This window comes from Littorina saxatilis, linkage group LG1, assembly GCF_037325665.1.
Source record: "Littorina saxatilis isolate snail1 linkage group LG1, US_GU_Lsax_2.0, whole genome shotgun sequence".
In the NCBI taxonomy this organism is placed as follows: Eukaryota; Metazoa; Mollusca; class Gastropoda; order Littorinimorpha; family Littorinidae; genus Littorina; species Littorina saxatilis.
The window spans coordinates 39,101,962-39,117,053 of NC_090245.1; the positions used below are offsets into that span (position 1 = coordinate 39,101,962).

A 15,092-nucleotide genomic window follows, 5' to 3' on the forward strand; every position below is an offset into this window, starting at 1 on the left:
CAAAAAGCAATGGTGCACACGCATATTTTCATGCGTGTGTGAAGGAAGCCTTTGACAATCTCTGTTTACACAGCAGCAGCACTATCAACAATAAAATCAGCGCTGAAAACCTATTAGTTAAACCCAAATTATGTGCAAACATTTCTTGAATTGAAATTTACTTTAATTCATATTGCCCCACGAACTTATACTTTTTATCTTTAACAAGATGGTAAGAATAGTTGTAATGGACCCTACACAAATTTTGCCAGATGTTTTGTGGTAAAGGAAATAGGCCTTATCATTGTTCCATAATATTGAATTTGAATGAAGCTTGTTTAAATCAAATAGGCCTGAGTGAATTTCAAATTTCAGTACAGTTGAGGAGACTTGTGACCCCACAAAACCCCTAAATCATGAATGATTTGTCACATAATAGCTTGATAAAATTAGCATGCAAAGCTATTACATTAAACTTAGTAATTTTGTTAAAAAAAATCGTGACTTAGACTTAATACAACGACACAATTGAACAAGTGGTACGAGTAATGATGTGAATAATAATGATAAAATAGTGAAATTGAGCACAAATCATGCACATGCTGCCGTTTAATGTGCACACAAACATTTTCATGCAGTCCCCAGCGTAACAGAGCAAACCTGATGCGTCGTCCAATGCGCATTCCATTCCTCACAATAATTTCATAAGCTGCTCATTCAAAACTCGAAATTTTGAAAACAAAACCTTCACACCATGCACCGTTTTTCCATCCTGATCCTGACACCACATTCTGACTTAAACCAACACTAACAGTCTATCATGCTTTTAGCCACAGGCAAACAGAGGCAACATCAATTTTCAGTGTTTTTTTTTCAGTTGCATTCCAGCCTTATGCATACATATTGTTGGATATATTTGTGAAAGTAAACTTTGGCAGCTTATGAGCAATATTATATAATAACCCTGATTACAAGTTAAGGCATTACTCCACATAACTTCATGGGGTGTTTGCCTGTCATAAACTAAATCAGAAGAAAATACAGTAAGAGTATGAATTATGAAAAAAATAAAAGGATGAAATAAGACAAACCCCATCAATTAAGTGTAAGAAGCCATACTGCGGTATTCAAGATCAATTGTTTTAAGAAAAGATGTTAATAAACAGGAGAGAATAATGATACATATTTAAGTTGCAGATATTTATGCATGCTTATCAAGCAATTAGGCGATATAAAGAAAGAAAATAGCAGGTTTAGTGATGAAATAAACTCGGACAGTACGAAGCAATAGAAAAGAGAAAATGGGGAAATCCAAAAGCAATAAACATTAACCGGTTTGAATAATGTGCAAGGGTAGGTTCTAACTTATTTCGTCATCCAACAAGGCTGTGTCCGAATATTCTGTCAATCTCAAGGCTAAAAGTTTTGCAAAAGTCTGCTGAGGAAATACTATTCACAGTTTTCAGCAGAAAGCTAAAGCGTTGGTGCAGTGTACGTTTGAAGCGCATTGCAATGACTGACACCAATACAAGCATAACTAGAGATACCTAGATAGTACTCAGCTAATTAAGATACAACTAGAAATAGATGCTAATAGCATTGCATCGAATATCATTTACCAAAGGAATTGCACGAAAGGTTCGAGAATCTCTATGACTTCTGCCAGGGATCGGAGAAGTCTGCAAGCCATAGCATCATATAAAACACAAAAGTGTACAACTTTTGTCAAGGAGAAAAAGGAGAGAACATTCGTCAAGTATATACATATATCGAAACAGCATGAAAGCCTTGCTTGTTTGGAAAACATTTGACATTAAAAGAGCATAAGAAAGATCCCAACTAAGGGAGGTTATTAAAATATATGAAAGTATTGGTCTCTAAAATTCATAGCTAAGTGTACAAAACAACAACAACAACAACAACAGCAGCGCGTGCTAAATATAGCTTTGGAAACCAATTGATGATAAACGTTTTTTTTGAAGCGTTAACAGGTGAAGAATTATTTTTGACATAGTTTTTCTTTCAATAATTTTAATTCGGCTAAATTCCCACTCAGCACAGAAAGCAGCGAGGTTGTCAATTTTCAGCATGTGTTTAAGCGGAAGAATACTCTTAGCGCGTGTAAAAGACGGATTTGTGATGGTTTACATGATAATTTGAAGGAGAAGAAAGAACTCTTTAAGTACAACTAAAGAAAAATAAAGAAGCCAAAGAAAAAAACCCATCTCAAGTGTACAGAGAATGTGTATGTGAACAGCTCAGATCATGGGTCAATAAAGTGTTACACAGATGGTCAAAATTAAAGTACAAGATATTGCACTGGAAGTGGAACTACACTGTTGCTTAGTGTCTGTATGAAGCTACAAGGTGAAAATAGAAAAAGAAAAACACGATTCTTGACTTTAATGGGCTTTTTCTGCTCGTAAGCACACATTCTTCTACTCATCACAGCATGCCCCATTATTGAGTTTAAAACACCAATTAAATTTGTTTTGAATAAAACTCACAATTTTACAATAAGAATTTAGAGACCTGAATCAATTAGGTATATCCTACTTAGTTTGACTTTTGCAAAACTAAGTAATTACACATTTAATTGAATCAGTCAGACAGACGGAGACATAGAGAGACAGACAGAGGGCAAACAGAAATCTGAGAAAGAAACCCCTTTAAAAATGTTACCATGTTTGAAATGAAACATCGCAAGGTGAAGCCATAATTCATCACCTTTCGGTATGACGTCATGAGCGTGTTCCACACTTGAAATGACGTGTTTTTATCATGTTGTCAGCTGCACGGAGCTTGGAAGTATAATTTCCATTCAACGATCCGAGTTTGTTAAGTTTTAGCCTATTTTCAACGTCAAACACCATGAAACTATATATATTTGGAATCAGAAAATGGTAAGGAATAGATAGAAGTTGTTTTTAAGTGTCTTTTTTCATAAATAAAGATAGTGGTTATTTATCGGTTTTCTTCATTTTTAAGCATAATTATCAATACAAAACAACAAAACTATATAGTTTTAGATACAGGACGCAATAGGGAATACACCAATATAAATTTTTTGTTTCAAATATTAGTTTTTAAAAATTTGAAAAAATGACATATTTCGAACAAACATTTCAATAACAAAACTTTAAGTGACCAAACTGAAATGCAATCCCATAATCCGGCCTAGATCTGAGATTGTGTGATAAGAAATTCGATCAAATTGATGAAAAACTGTAACTGTGAAAGTGCTGCCTCGACCTTTTGGCAAACGGTAAAATATGACGTCATCAAACTGTCCTATCAATAAACGGAAAAACCTTCTATGAGAAAATCCAGTCAAAAATATCCATATCAAATTTCATAAAGATCCACTCCGTAGTTTTTGAGATATGATCTGCAGTGTGAAAAAACGCCCATAACGCCCAAAACGCAAACTCATTTGTCATGATTTGGTCGTGTTCTGCCGATTCTATAATGTTTTTCTTTCCTAAAACACACTATAATAGTAGCCTTTCCCAATGTCTATGCTAAAACTGACTTGTCTGTGTTGTCAATGATTTTGCTACAGTGTGAGAACAAAAAGTCTAAACAATCTCACGCCCATAACGCTGTAACACGAAAACTCATTTGGTCGTGTTCTGCCGATACTGTAATGTTTTTCTTTCTTAAAACACACTATAATAGTAGCCCTTCCCAAATGCAATGCTAAAAATGACTGGTCTGTGTTGTCAATGATTTTCTGCGAGAATGCGATCTATCTGTTTGTCGCAAAGACCGTGTGACACGAAAGTTATGAGCGGAAGACAAATCTGCTGAGTGCAATTACGTTTCAGAAGATAGTTGGTTAAAACAGTTTATCACTCAGACACGCAAAGGAACACTATAACTTTATTATTCAGGCCATATTTGCTTTCCTTTGTCATGTATGAAAGTACTGGCCTTGGTTGAAGAAAGTGACCTGTCGCTGTGCAACAAATATGTCGCCATTTTCCGCCGTGTTTTGTAAATAAAACGTGTTTACTACCCACACATACAAAACGAGGCTGTTGGTTCTTTTTATTTTCTTATTGTTTGATTCATGCTAAGCAGTTTAGTATGCTTTGTTTTCTTCTCAATTCAATGGATGGCTATAAAATAAGCATTTAAATGTGAAGGTGTTAAAATTACCCATGATCTGAGCTGTTCACGTATATTTCGCTCAAATCAAAAGTACCTGAAACAAGTCGCGTAAGGCGAAATTACTACATTTAGTCAAGCTGTGGATCTCACAGAATGAAACTGAACGCACTGCATTTTTTCACAATGACAGTAGTCCGCCGCTCGTGCAAAACGGCAGTGAAACTGACGAGCCTGTTTAGCGCGGTAGTGGTTTAGCTGTGCTGCATAGTACTCTTTTCTGTACCTCTCTTCGTTTTAACTTTCTGAGCGTGTTTTTAATCCAAACATATCATATCTATATGTTTTTGGAATCAGGAACCGACATGGAATAAGATGAAATTGTTTTTAAATCGATTTCGGAAATTTAATTTTGATTTTTAATTTTCAGTGCTTGTTTTTAATCCGAATATAACATGTATATGTTTTTGAAATCAAGAAATGATGAAGAATAAGATGAACGTAAATTGGGATCGTTTTATTTAAAAACAAAAATTATTACAATTTTCAGATTTTTAATGACCAAAATCATTAATTAATTTTTAAGCCACCAAACTGAAATGCAATACCGAAGTCCGGCCTTCGTCGCAGATTGCATGGCCAAATTTTCAATCAATTTGATTGAAAAATGAGCGTGTGACAGTGCCGCCTCAACTTTTACAAAAAGCCGGATATGACGTCATCAAAGACATTTATCGACAAAATGAAAAAAACATCTGGGGATATCATACCCAGGAACTCTCATGTCAAATTTCATAAAGATCGGTCCAGTAGTTTACTCTGAATCGCTCTACACACACACACACACACACACACACACACACACAGACAGACAGACACACATACACACACACATACACCACGACCCTCGTCTCGATTCCCCCCTCTACGTTAAAACATTTAGTCAAAACTTGACTAAATGGAATAAAGCCAGCCTAAAAGGAACGCCCAATTAGTTTAGAAAACACCAGTTCATCCCAGTTTGAAAATAGAGATTAGAAAGAGCATTACTTCTGATAAACAAACTTCAAACGAATGTATGTCAGTAAATAATTAGTATGCCAGAACAACACCAAGTCTTAAACCAAACGCAATTTAACCACAGTGTTCAATTTGGTATCCAGTGCAACTCTTTGCAGACACAAAACCCACTTACAATGAGTTTGGACTCGATCTCTTGAGACAGAATGTCCAGAACGATGTTCAGCACGCCTGCAAGCAAAGTACACATATATTGTTGCTGGTCCAACCGAAAACAAAGAATCCATTCATTGTACTGAGTTGATTTTCTGATCTCTAACAATGAAAAAGACAGCGTCCACAAAATGTGATGACGAATGGTACATGTATATGACATTTACACTAGCAACTTTAAACGTCGTCGAGGTGTAAACAACCATAAAGTTGACTAGGATACTTTTCAGCATAAGCAAAACAAAAACGTTTTTGTCTCATCTGTTAATCATAGATAACATTTGCACCATAAAAAAACCATTTCTTTACAATCAAAAATCATTAAGTACAATTATTTGATTTGAACCTGAGAACATACGACGATGCACAATATAATCTTTACATCTTGCTTCAGTGAGTCTGTAACTCTTATTGCATATTGATTACATTAAGAATAATTATAAACTTGGCCAAACAATTATTGCAACAATTTTCGCACGTTAAGAAAAGCATTAAAACGCAATTTATTTTAGTTAAACTTTATATGCTCGAAAAGGTAATTATGTCAGCTGTACATATCATTTGTACGATTGATGGTACTTTGTATAGGCATCCCGTGAAACAAGGTCACCCCTAAAATCGACCTGACAAAAACCATAGCCCCGTATTTTAAAATCTGCAAAAAATCTGAATATGCACAAACCAAATATTTCTGACAACCATTGGAAAGGCCATTCAATTTCCTGTTCAGAACATTTTGTTTTATGCACCTGACTTCTCTAGTCTTTATGTAGCCTTTTGTCAAAGGCGGTAGGTGTCAACCGTTTCAGAGGCCCAAAAAGGCACGTTTTGCGGCCATTTTTGAGGGGGTATCTGCTCAAGTTTTCAATGATTTGCTTTGGAAAGTTCAGATTTTTTGCAGATTTTAAAATACGGGGCTATGGTTTTTGTCAGGTCGATTTTAGGGGTGACCTTGTTTGACAGGCTGTCACAGGATGCCTATACAAAGTACCATCAATCGGACAAATGATATGTACAGCTGACATAATTAACTTTTGGGGCATATAACGTTCAACTAAAATAAATTGCGTTTTAATGCTTTTCTTGGCGTGCGAAAATTGTTGCAATAACTTTTTGGCCAAGTTTATGTTAACAGTTTTCTTCGGCCATATATTTGCCGTTTTGATCAAACACATGGAACGTACCATGGCTGATCATGATGCATTGGTTCATGTGGTGTGGCTCGTCCGGAGTTTTAGGCAAGTGACAGAATCTGCAAAAAGGACGAGAACCAACAGATGAATAACAAGGTACGAAATGAATGTTAACATCCATGTACAACAGCTTCAGGGCTGAAGTCTTATCAACGGTAAGCACACAAAGTTTTCAATTATTTAATCCTATTACTTTTACACACGCACCCAGACAGACAGACAGACAGACAGACAGACAGACAGACAGACACACGCACACACACACACACACACACACACTTTCTTTCTTTCTTTCTTTATTTGGTTTTTTACGTCGTTTTCAACCACGAAGGTTATATCGCGACGAGGGAAAGGGGGAGATGGGATAGGGGAAAGGGGGGAGATGGGATAGAGCCACCCGTCAAGTGCTTCTTGTTCACAAAAGCACCAATCAAAAAATTGCTCCAGGGGCCCGCAACGTAGTACAATATATGACCCTACTGGGAGAATGCAAGTTTCCAGTACAAAGGACTAAACATTTCTTACATACTGCTTGACTAAAATCTTTACAAACATTGACTATATTCTATACAAGAACCACTTAACAAGGGTAAAAGGAGAAACAGAATCCGTTAGTCGCCTCACACGACATGCGGGGTGCAGAGAAATAAGGATGTGGAAAAGAAGACTTTTGGTAAGTGAAATAAAGGTGATGGATCCAGTCAGGTAGAAAATAATAAGACAACAAGAAAAGAATTGGAAAACTGCAGGGAATAGTAGGGAGAGTTTTCTTGGAAGGAAATATAGGTGAAAGGACTGGTAAGGCAGAAATAAGACAAAAGAAGAGAAGAAACAGAACCGTTAGTCGCCTCTTACGACATGCTGGGTAGCATCGGGTAAATTCTTTCTAGTCCCAACCAATATGGGACTCCCCCTAACCCGCGGGGGGTACACACACACACAGACAGACAGACAGACACACGCACACACACACACGCACACACACACACACACACACACACACACACACCAAACTGATTAAATATAGAAAACCCCACAAAGACTCACTCGCACAGCTCGTCAAGCACTTCACTCATGAGCGCCACCTGCTGGTCGTTGAGCTTGGCACGTGCTAACCGTCTCAGAGTCGGCAGTGACCTCTGAACCTCTCGGTGAACTCGTGCTGAATCGTTCGTCAGCAGAACCTGACATGGAAACAAAACATTGTTCAATCCTGCACATGATTGCAGCCATGATCTCATTCAAATATTTCTATTAGATGTTCTTCTTACTTTTTGAAATTTTATTAAATACATTCAACATTTGACTAAATGTATTTCGGCAGACTGGGAATTGAGAGGGAGGCGAGTGTGTGTGTGTGTGTGTGTGTGTGTGTGTGTGTGTGTGTGTGTGTGTGTGTGTGTGTGTGTGTGTGTGTGTGTGTGTGTGTGTGTGTGAAAATAAAAGTTCAAAGCTTCTGCCTGTCCAATAAATAACTCTGCAAAAACGTTTCTTCGCGTTACTTTTGAAAGAAAAGACATAGTTCAAACGCATTATACCGAAAGACGTCTACCATCATAGAAAGATCACGATACCTTTTCCTCGATACCATCTCCCGTTGTGCCAGAAGGCGCACGTCTACATGCAGTAAATAGAATTTCAAGTCAAGAACAAGAAAAAATAAACAAACCTCCGCTTTATTGGCTTGCGTGAGCATGTCTTGCTTTCGGACAACATTTGCAAACGAACCGACAAAACCTCAAAGCCAAAACAGTAATGTCCAAACCTGAGCCTTGTTGGCCAGCTTGAACATGTCGTGCTGAGAGGAGTACATCTTGTTGAGGATGTCCAGCGACTTGACCACCATCTTGTCATACTGGTAGTCTGACAGGTCCTGGTAAAGACATAGGTAAACAATGTGTTTTGAAAAACAACAGCCCGAAGCATCATCGCAGATATACTGTCTCTTACAGAACAGGTTTGTTTTGAAACTCTATAGCCTGTTGTATCGTCAACTACACGTCATCTCATACAGCAGTACATACATCTTCATGCGGGCACGGCAACGAAATATGTCTGAGAATCAAACAAGGTTATGTTTTCTGGGAATTCAGATGCAAGTCTGGTTTTATCATTTCGTCTCTGAATTCACATATTCTTGAAGAAGAAATTTGGACTTAGCAACCATGCATACAAAGCAGTACTTGTACGGGACAAACAATGAATGAAATAAGAATGATAATTAGCAAGGTCATATAACGTCCGTGAATTTGGCATGACATATATATGCAATGGAGTATTCCTAATCAACCATGTCAGTATGACGCAAGTTTTACCACAAGTACGGCAGTTGTTCTCTCGATGTCAAAGATGGCGGAGCTGTGGAACATCTCTCTCAACTCCTTCAGTACGTACTTCTGCTGCTTCATGGCTTTCCTGCAAGCACAAAGAAAGTATTGTTGTTTCGGTTTTCAGGATAACAAAATGTAAAAGGTGGCAGGTCCTAGACAGCAAAAGAAATGTTCACGGCTTCAGAGGCCTCGTCCAGGTGTAACTTTTCCTTTATGAATCCGAGTTGCAGAGTTCGAACAAAACGTGTAGAGGTGTTTTCCAATGATCTGCACAGTGAAAGTGCTCCAGTTGTATCAATTACTCTAAAGAAATGACAAACTTCTAACACTGTATTGAATGTCAGATAACGTCATTAATTGAACCAGGCAGTTTTGCAATCAATTATCAGCGAATAACTGACAGATTGATCCCTGAAACGTTATTGACACACACGCGGTTGAAGTCATCAGATACTATAATGCTTTGCTGGCTACCGCCTGAACAATCATTTTCAAGGTCCCAATCAATATCTTTATTTAGAATCCATCAAGAAAAGTTGATATTCTCACTTCTTCACGTCCCCTGGCTTGTACGTCTCATAGAGCAGAGGTTCCAGCACTGTCTGAGACTTTCGCTTGGCGGCGCCTTGCTCCGCTTGTTTGAACATAGTGACGAACACCTTGAGACGTTGGTTCCTCTGGAACGTCAGGAGCAGGTCCAGCACCTCCATAGCCCTTGAGGATCATTGGAACAGTAGATGATGCAGCAAGTTCAGCTTCATACAAATGAAAGTGGTGCACTGACAGTTTCCTAGAAAGGAATTTCTGGCGTCCTTTTCAAGATAGCCTAGGATTCTATGCAGTGAAGTAAACCGCAACAACAACAAAAATGTATTTGCAACACAGCAGTCAAATTGCAAATTGAAAACCTTACCAGTAACAACAAGTGTGTGATGATTCCTTTGCTATTATTACTGGGGTCAGAAAACTATATCAAGTATAGTCAACAACCATTTCTTGACCGAAAGTATTGTGCAATTGTGGTTTTTTTCTCTGTTTTTTTCTTCTCCCGACACGATGTTGTAGCGCACACGAATTCTGATCAATACTCACTGGAACTTTGCATGAACGATTGCCTCTGATTCAAGACTGCGTTCAAAGCGACTCGTTGCCCTGTACTGTGCAACGGCCTTGTTGCCATCCTTGGAGTAGCCTTTTGAAAAGAGAACATAATTGTTTTTACCCATTTGACAATCAAGGAAAGCATTCGTGAATGCCAAATCCAAAGGAAACTACAACCAGACAAAGGCAAACAGAAAGACAGCCGTCAAAAGTCGTCAGTTTCTTTACACACATTGGGGAAAACAGACACCAGGTAAGAGAAAGCCCTGTACGTCAAATATGGATCTGAAAACATTAAGAACTCATGAACAACTCTTCTACTTCTGCTGAAAAGGATGAAACCTGAAGAAGGGCGATTACAGATGGTCGATGCTTGATGGCAATGAACATGTAATCATGTTGTTGCTTTCATCATTTGTTAAAAAAGCACACAGAAATCTTGAAATGTTCATTCTGCAAATGAATAACCATTACACCATTGTTATGCAACAAAAAGAACGACATGCCTACCTTTGCCTTTGTCTTTGGGGAATGGGACATCGTGTCGTCCGTCCAGCAAACTGAGCAAGGGAGGTAGGAGCTTGCGCACATCATCCAGATCCATGTAATAGCCGAACTTGACCAGATGGTGCAGGAGTCTTAGCACCTAAACAGTTAAGGGTACAAGGATGTTTTATTGTACATTGATTCACATTTCACCGCTATGCGAATTTACGCCACATAACAACGAATTTCAGTGTTTGTGGAATTGTATTTATTACTTGTGGCACGACCATGTTCACCACATCTTTCACATGGAATAAGAAAATCCTTCCACTTGGGCACATTTCCGCAATTAATAGCGTGGCTGCATTATGAGCAGAGCAAGAATTTAGTGTTGAATGAATTTAGCAGATTGACATATATATATATCACTCACGAAAGTAATTCAACTAAAAATTCCTACTTGCACAGTCAGCATTCCCGGGCTGACCCGGTCAAAGTTACCTGTTCGATGAGAAGGTTTTGGCCAATACCGTGTGAAAGTCTGGAGGCATCTGTGATGGTAAGCACGATCTTGTACACAAGAAGCAATATTCTTTTAAGATCACAGATCACCGGCTGACTCAGCCAAAGTTACCTGTTCGATGAGGAGGTTCCGGCCAATCATGGATGCAGTCATGGTGCAGTTCTGAGAGAGGAAGTCGGCCAGCCAGTCTCGTAGCACGGGGAAGATGGTCACCAGGTCTTTCACTACCTGTCAGGAAACAACAACCCTCAGTTCCACCACACGTACCATGCAAAATGGAAGCTTGGTGTGAGCCTAAACTATTCAAATGAAATGGGAGAATTGTCCTGTGTTTGTGTGGCTATGTCTCTGGTGAGTACAGTTTTATATACTCTCCTAAGCCTTGGTTTAAACAGTATTAATTCAGATAATTACAAACAATAATGCCGCAAACAGTAAATTAAATAAATAGAGCACAACGAGCTAAGCTTATAAGCGTGCTCCTAAAAGCAATATAATACCTTAAAGGAAAGCATTTAATTGTTCTGTATATGTCTCAGATTTGCGAGAAAAGTTAGCATTCATGAAGCCACTTCTTCTGTCTCACACTCAACTTTGCAAGGCAATTCAAACCACACCTTGAGCTTGCTTTTCTCTGCGTCTCAGATTTGCAAGAAAAAGTGTACATGAAGTCGATTTTCAAAGAAATATTGACAACAACTGACTTTTCTTTGTACACCGATGTTTGCGAGAAAAGTGAACTCTAAGAAGCTAGCCTCTCCACTCTCTGACTTTCAAAAAAACAACGTTCAGCATAGCGGAAGAGCTGCGTCACAAATTGCGATGGACTAATCAAGAAGAGGAGCAGGAGACGTCACAAGTGCCAGAAGTGCCAGTTGCTGACCAACAAGGACTGATGTCAACATGAGATTGCTTCCTTGAAAGTTTATCTTTTACAACACTGTGTCCACCAAGCATACATGTACGGTATATGACTGGAGAAAATGAGGTTGACAGTGCTGTGTTCACTGTGTTCTACTGCATGTCAACTTTATATCTTCGTGAATACTGTCACATAATCCTGGCAATCTCTTCATAACCATCGCCGAGACAGAAGAGATAACCAGTCAAAATGTAGAAGACAAAAACAAACACAAAGAGAACGTAACACATCAGGCACATCAATGCTTGCACATTTTAGTAGCTTATAAAGCCGACTGAGACTTCCAACAACATAAAACTCACTAAATGCAGGCTATACAACTGGTTCAAGAAATGTCAACATGTGCCCGAAAAAGAGAACGCACATAAGGGCAACAATTACAGGAAAACAGTGTGTAAAATGCTCGAGGAACAGAAAAAGAAACCCGAGTAAAATTACATGAAAAGAGAAACTTAAGTATAAGAACAACAGGTCGCGTAAGGCGAAATTACTACATTTAGTCAAGCTGTGGAACTCACAGAATGAAACTGAACGCACTGCATTTTTTCACAATGACCGTATAGTCCGCCGCTTGTGGAAAACGGAGTGAAACTGACGAGCCTGTTCAGCGCGGTGGTGGTTTCGCTGTGCTGCATAGCACGCTTTTCTGTACCTCTCTTCGTTTTAACTTTCTGAGCGTGTTTTTAATCCAAACATATCTTATCTATATGTTTTTGGAATCAGGAACCGACAAGGAATAAGATGAAATTGTTTTTAAATCGATTTCGAAAATTTAATTTTGATCATAATTTTTATATTTTTAATTTTCAGAGCTTGTCTTTAATTCAAATATAACATATTTATATGTTTTTGGAATCAGGAAATGATGTAGAATAAGATGAACGTAAATTTGGATCGTTTTATATAAAAAAAATTATCACAATTTTCAGATTTTTAATGACCAAAGTCATTAATTAATTTTTAAGCCACCAAGCTGAAATGCAATACCGAATTCCGGCCTTCGTCGAAGATTGCTTTACAAAAATTTCAATCAATTTGATTGAAAAATGAGGGTGTGACAGTGCCGCCTCAACTTTTAAAAAAGCCGGATATGACGTCATCAAAAGTATTTATCGAAATGATGAAAAAAACATCCGGGGATATCATTCCCAGGAACTCTCATGTCAAATTTCATAAAGATGGGTCCAGTAGTTTGGTCTGAATCGCTCTACACACACACACACGCACAGACAGACAGACAGACAGACACACACACACACATACACCACGACCCTCGTCTCGATTCCAGCTCTATGTTAAAACATTTAGTCAAAACTTGACTAAATGTAAAAAAGGAAGCAGGGCTTGGTGTGGTCCTTGGTTCCTTTTGGCTTGGCCTCCTTTCATTGCATTCCCTTGGGTGAGTACTGGTGGGGGTGGAAACAGAAAAAAAAAACCAAACATATGCACGACCTACTGCGCACCCAAAAATAAATGACAGAATAAACTAAACCAAAAAACGAATGAATAAACAAAGGCAGAGAGAAAGAAAGAAAGAAAGGAACGAATGGATTTTCCCATTGGTAACCGCATAATGTTTTGTTGTGGGTAGTAACAAAGAACGGACACATCAACGTGCGATTTGTTTGTTAATTATGCAAACTGCAATCTGCACATTATTAAGGTGCGCCTAACGCTTGCAGTTTTTAGTGAATCAACACACAATTAGCCAAGAGTGCAAAGAACGAAGTGCACAATCATGCCACGTGACGCAGACTTAAGAAACATTTCGATAGCTTACTTATCAAGTCACATAAAAGACAAAGACAACATAAAGCTGGCTTCCTTTCTCCAAAAAGTCTACTGAAAGAACGCTCATTTAACCTGGAAAATTATTTTACCACCATCACAAAACAATTGTGTGTTAATGCTTCCCCTTCTAAATCTAGACATACAAAAATGAGACACCTACAGCAGACAAAGATGAACAATAAACAAGAAGAAAACACCTTCTAAGAACGCAGAAAAGGAGATAAGGTCGCCACGTCTAGTGTGAGACAAGCCTTTGCAATCGTACAATCATGTCTGAAGTTTTCAGACTCTACACGACACGACTTTTTCCTTAATCAAGTTTCAAAAGCAACTCTAAAAGCTCTCTTTCAGTTGGCAAAACCATACCCAAAGTGTACCAAAGATTGAAAGCGAAAAAGTCCCAAAACGAAAGCAAGAAAATCAAAGAAGTAAACGTCAATATGATTAGTTAAAAAAATTATGTAAACGTGTATGTAATTTGTTTCCAAAAAAAGTGTAAGCGTGAATATGATTAGCTCCGAAAACGAAATCCCTACCTCTCCAGCCATCCTATTGGGTGTCGCACGATCCTGGAGTGAGGGAGGGAAAACAGCAAAACACAAAAATCCACATTAGCGTGCAAGCACAAGCTCATACCAAGATTTTGACAGGGATCTCAATGCAAAACTTAAGTTTAAATGCAGAAATGTTTGAGACCAGCGTGTCAAATTCCATCGTATCATAGGTACCATCCATCTACGCACACTATTTTATTTCTTCATGTTTTGCCTCATGCGAGACCAAATCAGTATTGATCTTACTTATTCTCTGTTTTGTTCTCGGCCTACTCTTTTAAAAACCTTTTTACATTAAAGGAATATCACAGTAGAAGGTTCTTGAAAACTCAGATTTGTTTGCAGTGGGTACTCTCATTTTTGTTAAAATCCTGATCCCTTAAAAAAGCAAAAACATTCTTGTCCAGGGAATTTTGAGGTATTATGTTTTCTGAAGCCCCACAGAACTTTTGACACGAAAAAGTTAGATATGAAGTATCACTTCAAATGTAGAATTTACTGCGACACAGCGATTTTCTGGAAGGCTTTGCTTGAGTCTGATTTATCTTCTTATTTTTCACATCTAAACACTGGGTTGCGTTGAGATCCCTGGTAATATTGGTAACACACCACCAGAAAACCAGCATGACGACTCTGGAACTATGTAAAGTTCACAATCGAATGTCTTGGAAAGTAACAAACGCAGATTTGAATTTCGGTAGAAAAATTAACTAATACGTATATTTAATCTTGATAGTTTTAGAACTGTCCAGGTCGCCATGCTGTTTTTTGTTTTATTGGAAAAGTAAAACTTGTTAAAGCCATTCGTTTCAGTAAAAACATGGCCCATGATTCTAGTCAATCATTAACACTTCACAACAAAGAACCTCT

General features: G+C 38.1%; 1 protein-coding gene across 1 annotated transcript in view; it reads right to left on the reverse strand.

The window, feature by feature from the left end:
* The window catches only part of LOC138969138 (inositol 1,4,5-trisphosphate-gated calcium channel ITPR3-like), a gene marked incomplete at its 5' end in the record, with an annotated part of 161,876 nt that overhangs the window by 35,971 nt on the left and 110,813 nt on the right, over window positions 1-15,092 (reverse strand). Inside the window, 10 exons of the mRNA XM_070341860.1 lie at window positions 5,285-5,340; window positions 6,507-6,574; window positions 7,563-7,699; window positions 8,281-8,388; window positions 8,831-8,930; window positions 9,395-9,559; window positions 9,938-10,037; window positions 10,457-10,592; window positions 11,067-11,183; window positions 14,205-14,237. Of these exons, the coding sequence (XP_070197961.1) occupies window positions 5,285-5,340; window positions 6,507-6,574; window positions 7,563-7,699; window positions 8,281-8,388; window positions 8,831-8,930; window positions 9,395-9,559; window positions 9,938-10,037; window positions 10,457-10,592; window positions 11,067-11,183; window positions 14,205-14,237 (1,020 nt within the window). The remainder of the gene's footprint in view (window positions 1-5,284; window positions 5,341-6,506; window positions 6,575-7,562; window positions 7,700-8,280; window positions 8,389-8,830; window positions 8,931-9,394; window positions 9,560-9,937; window positions 10,038-10,456; window positions 10,593-11,066; window positions 11,184-14,204; window positions 14,238-15,092) is intronic.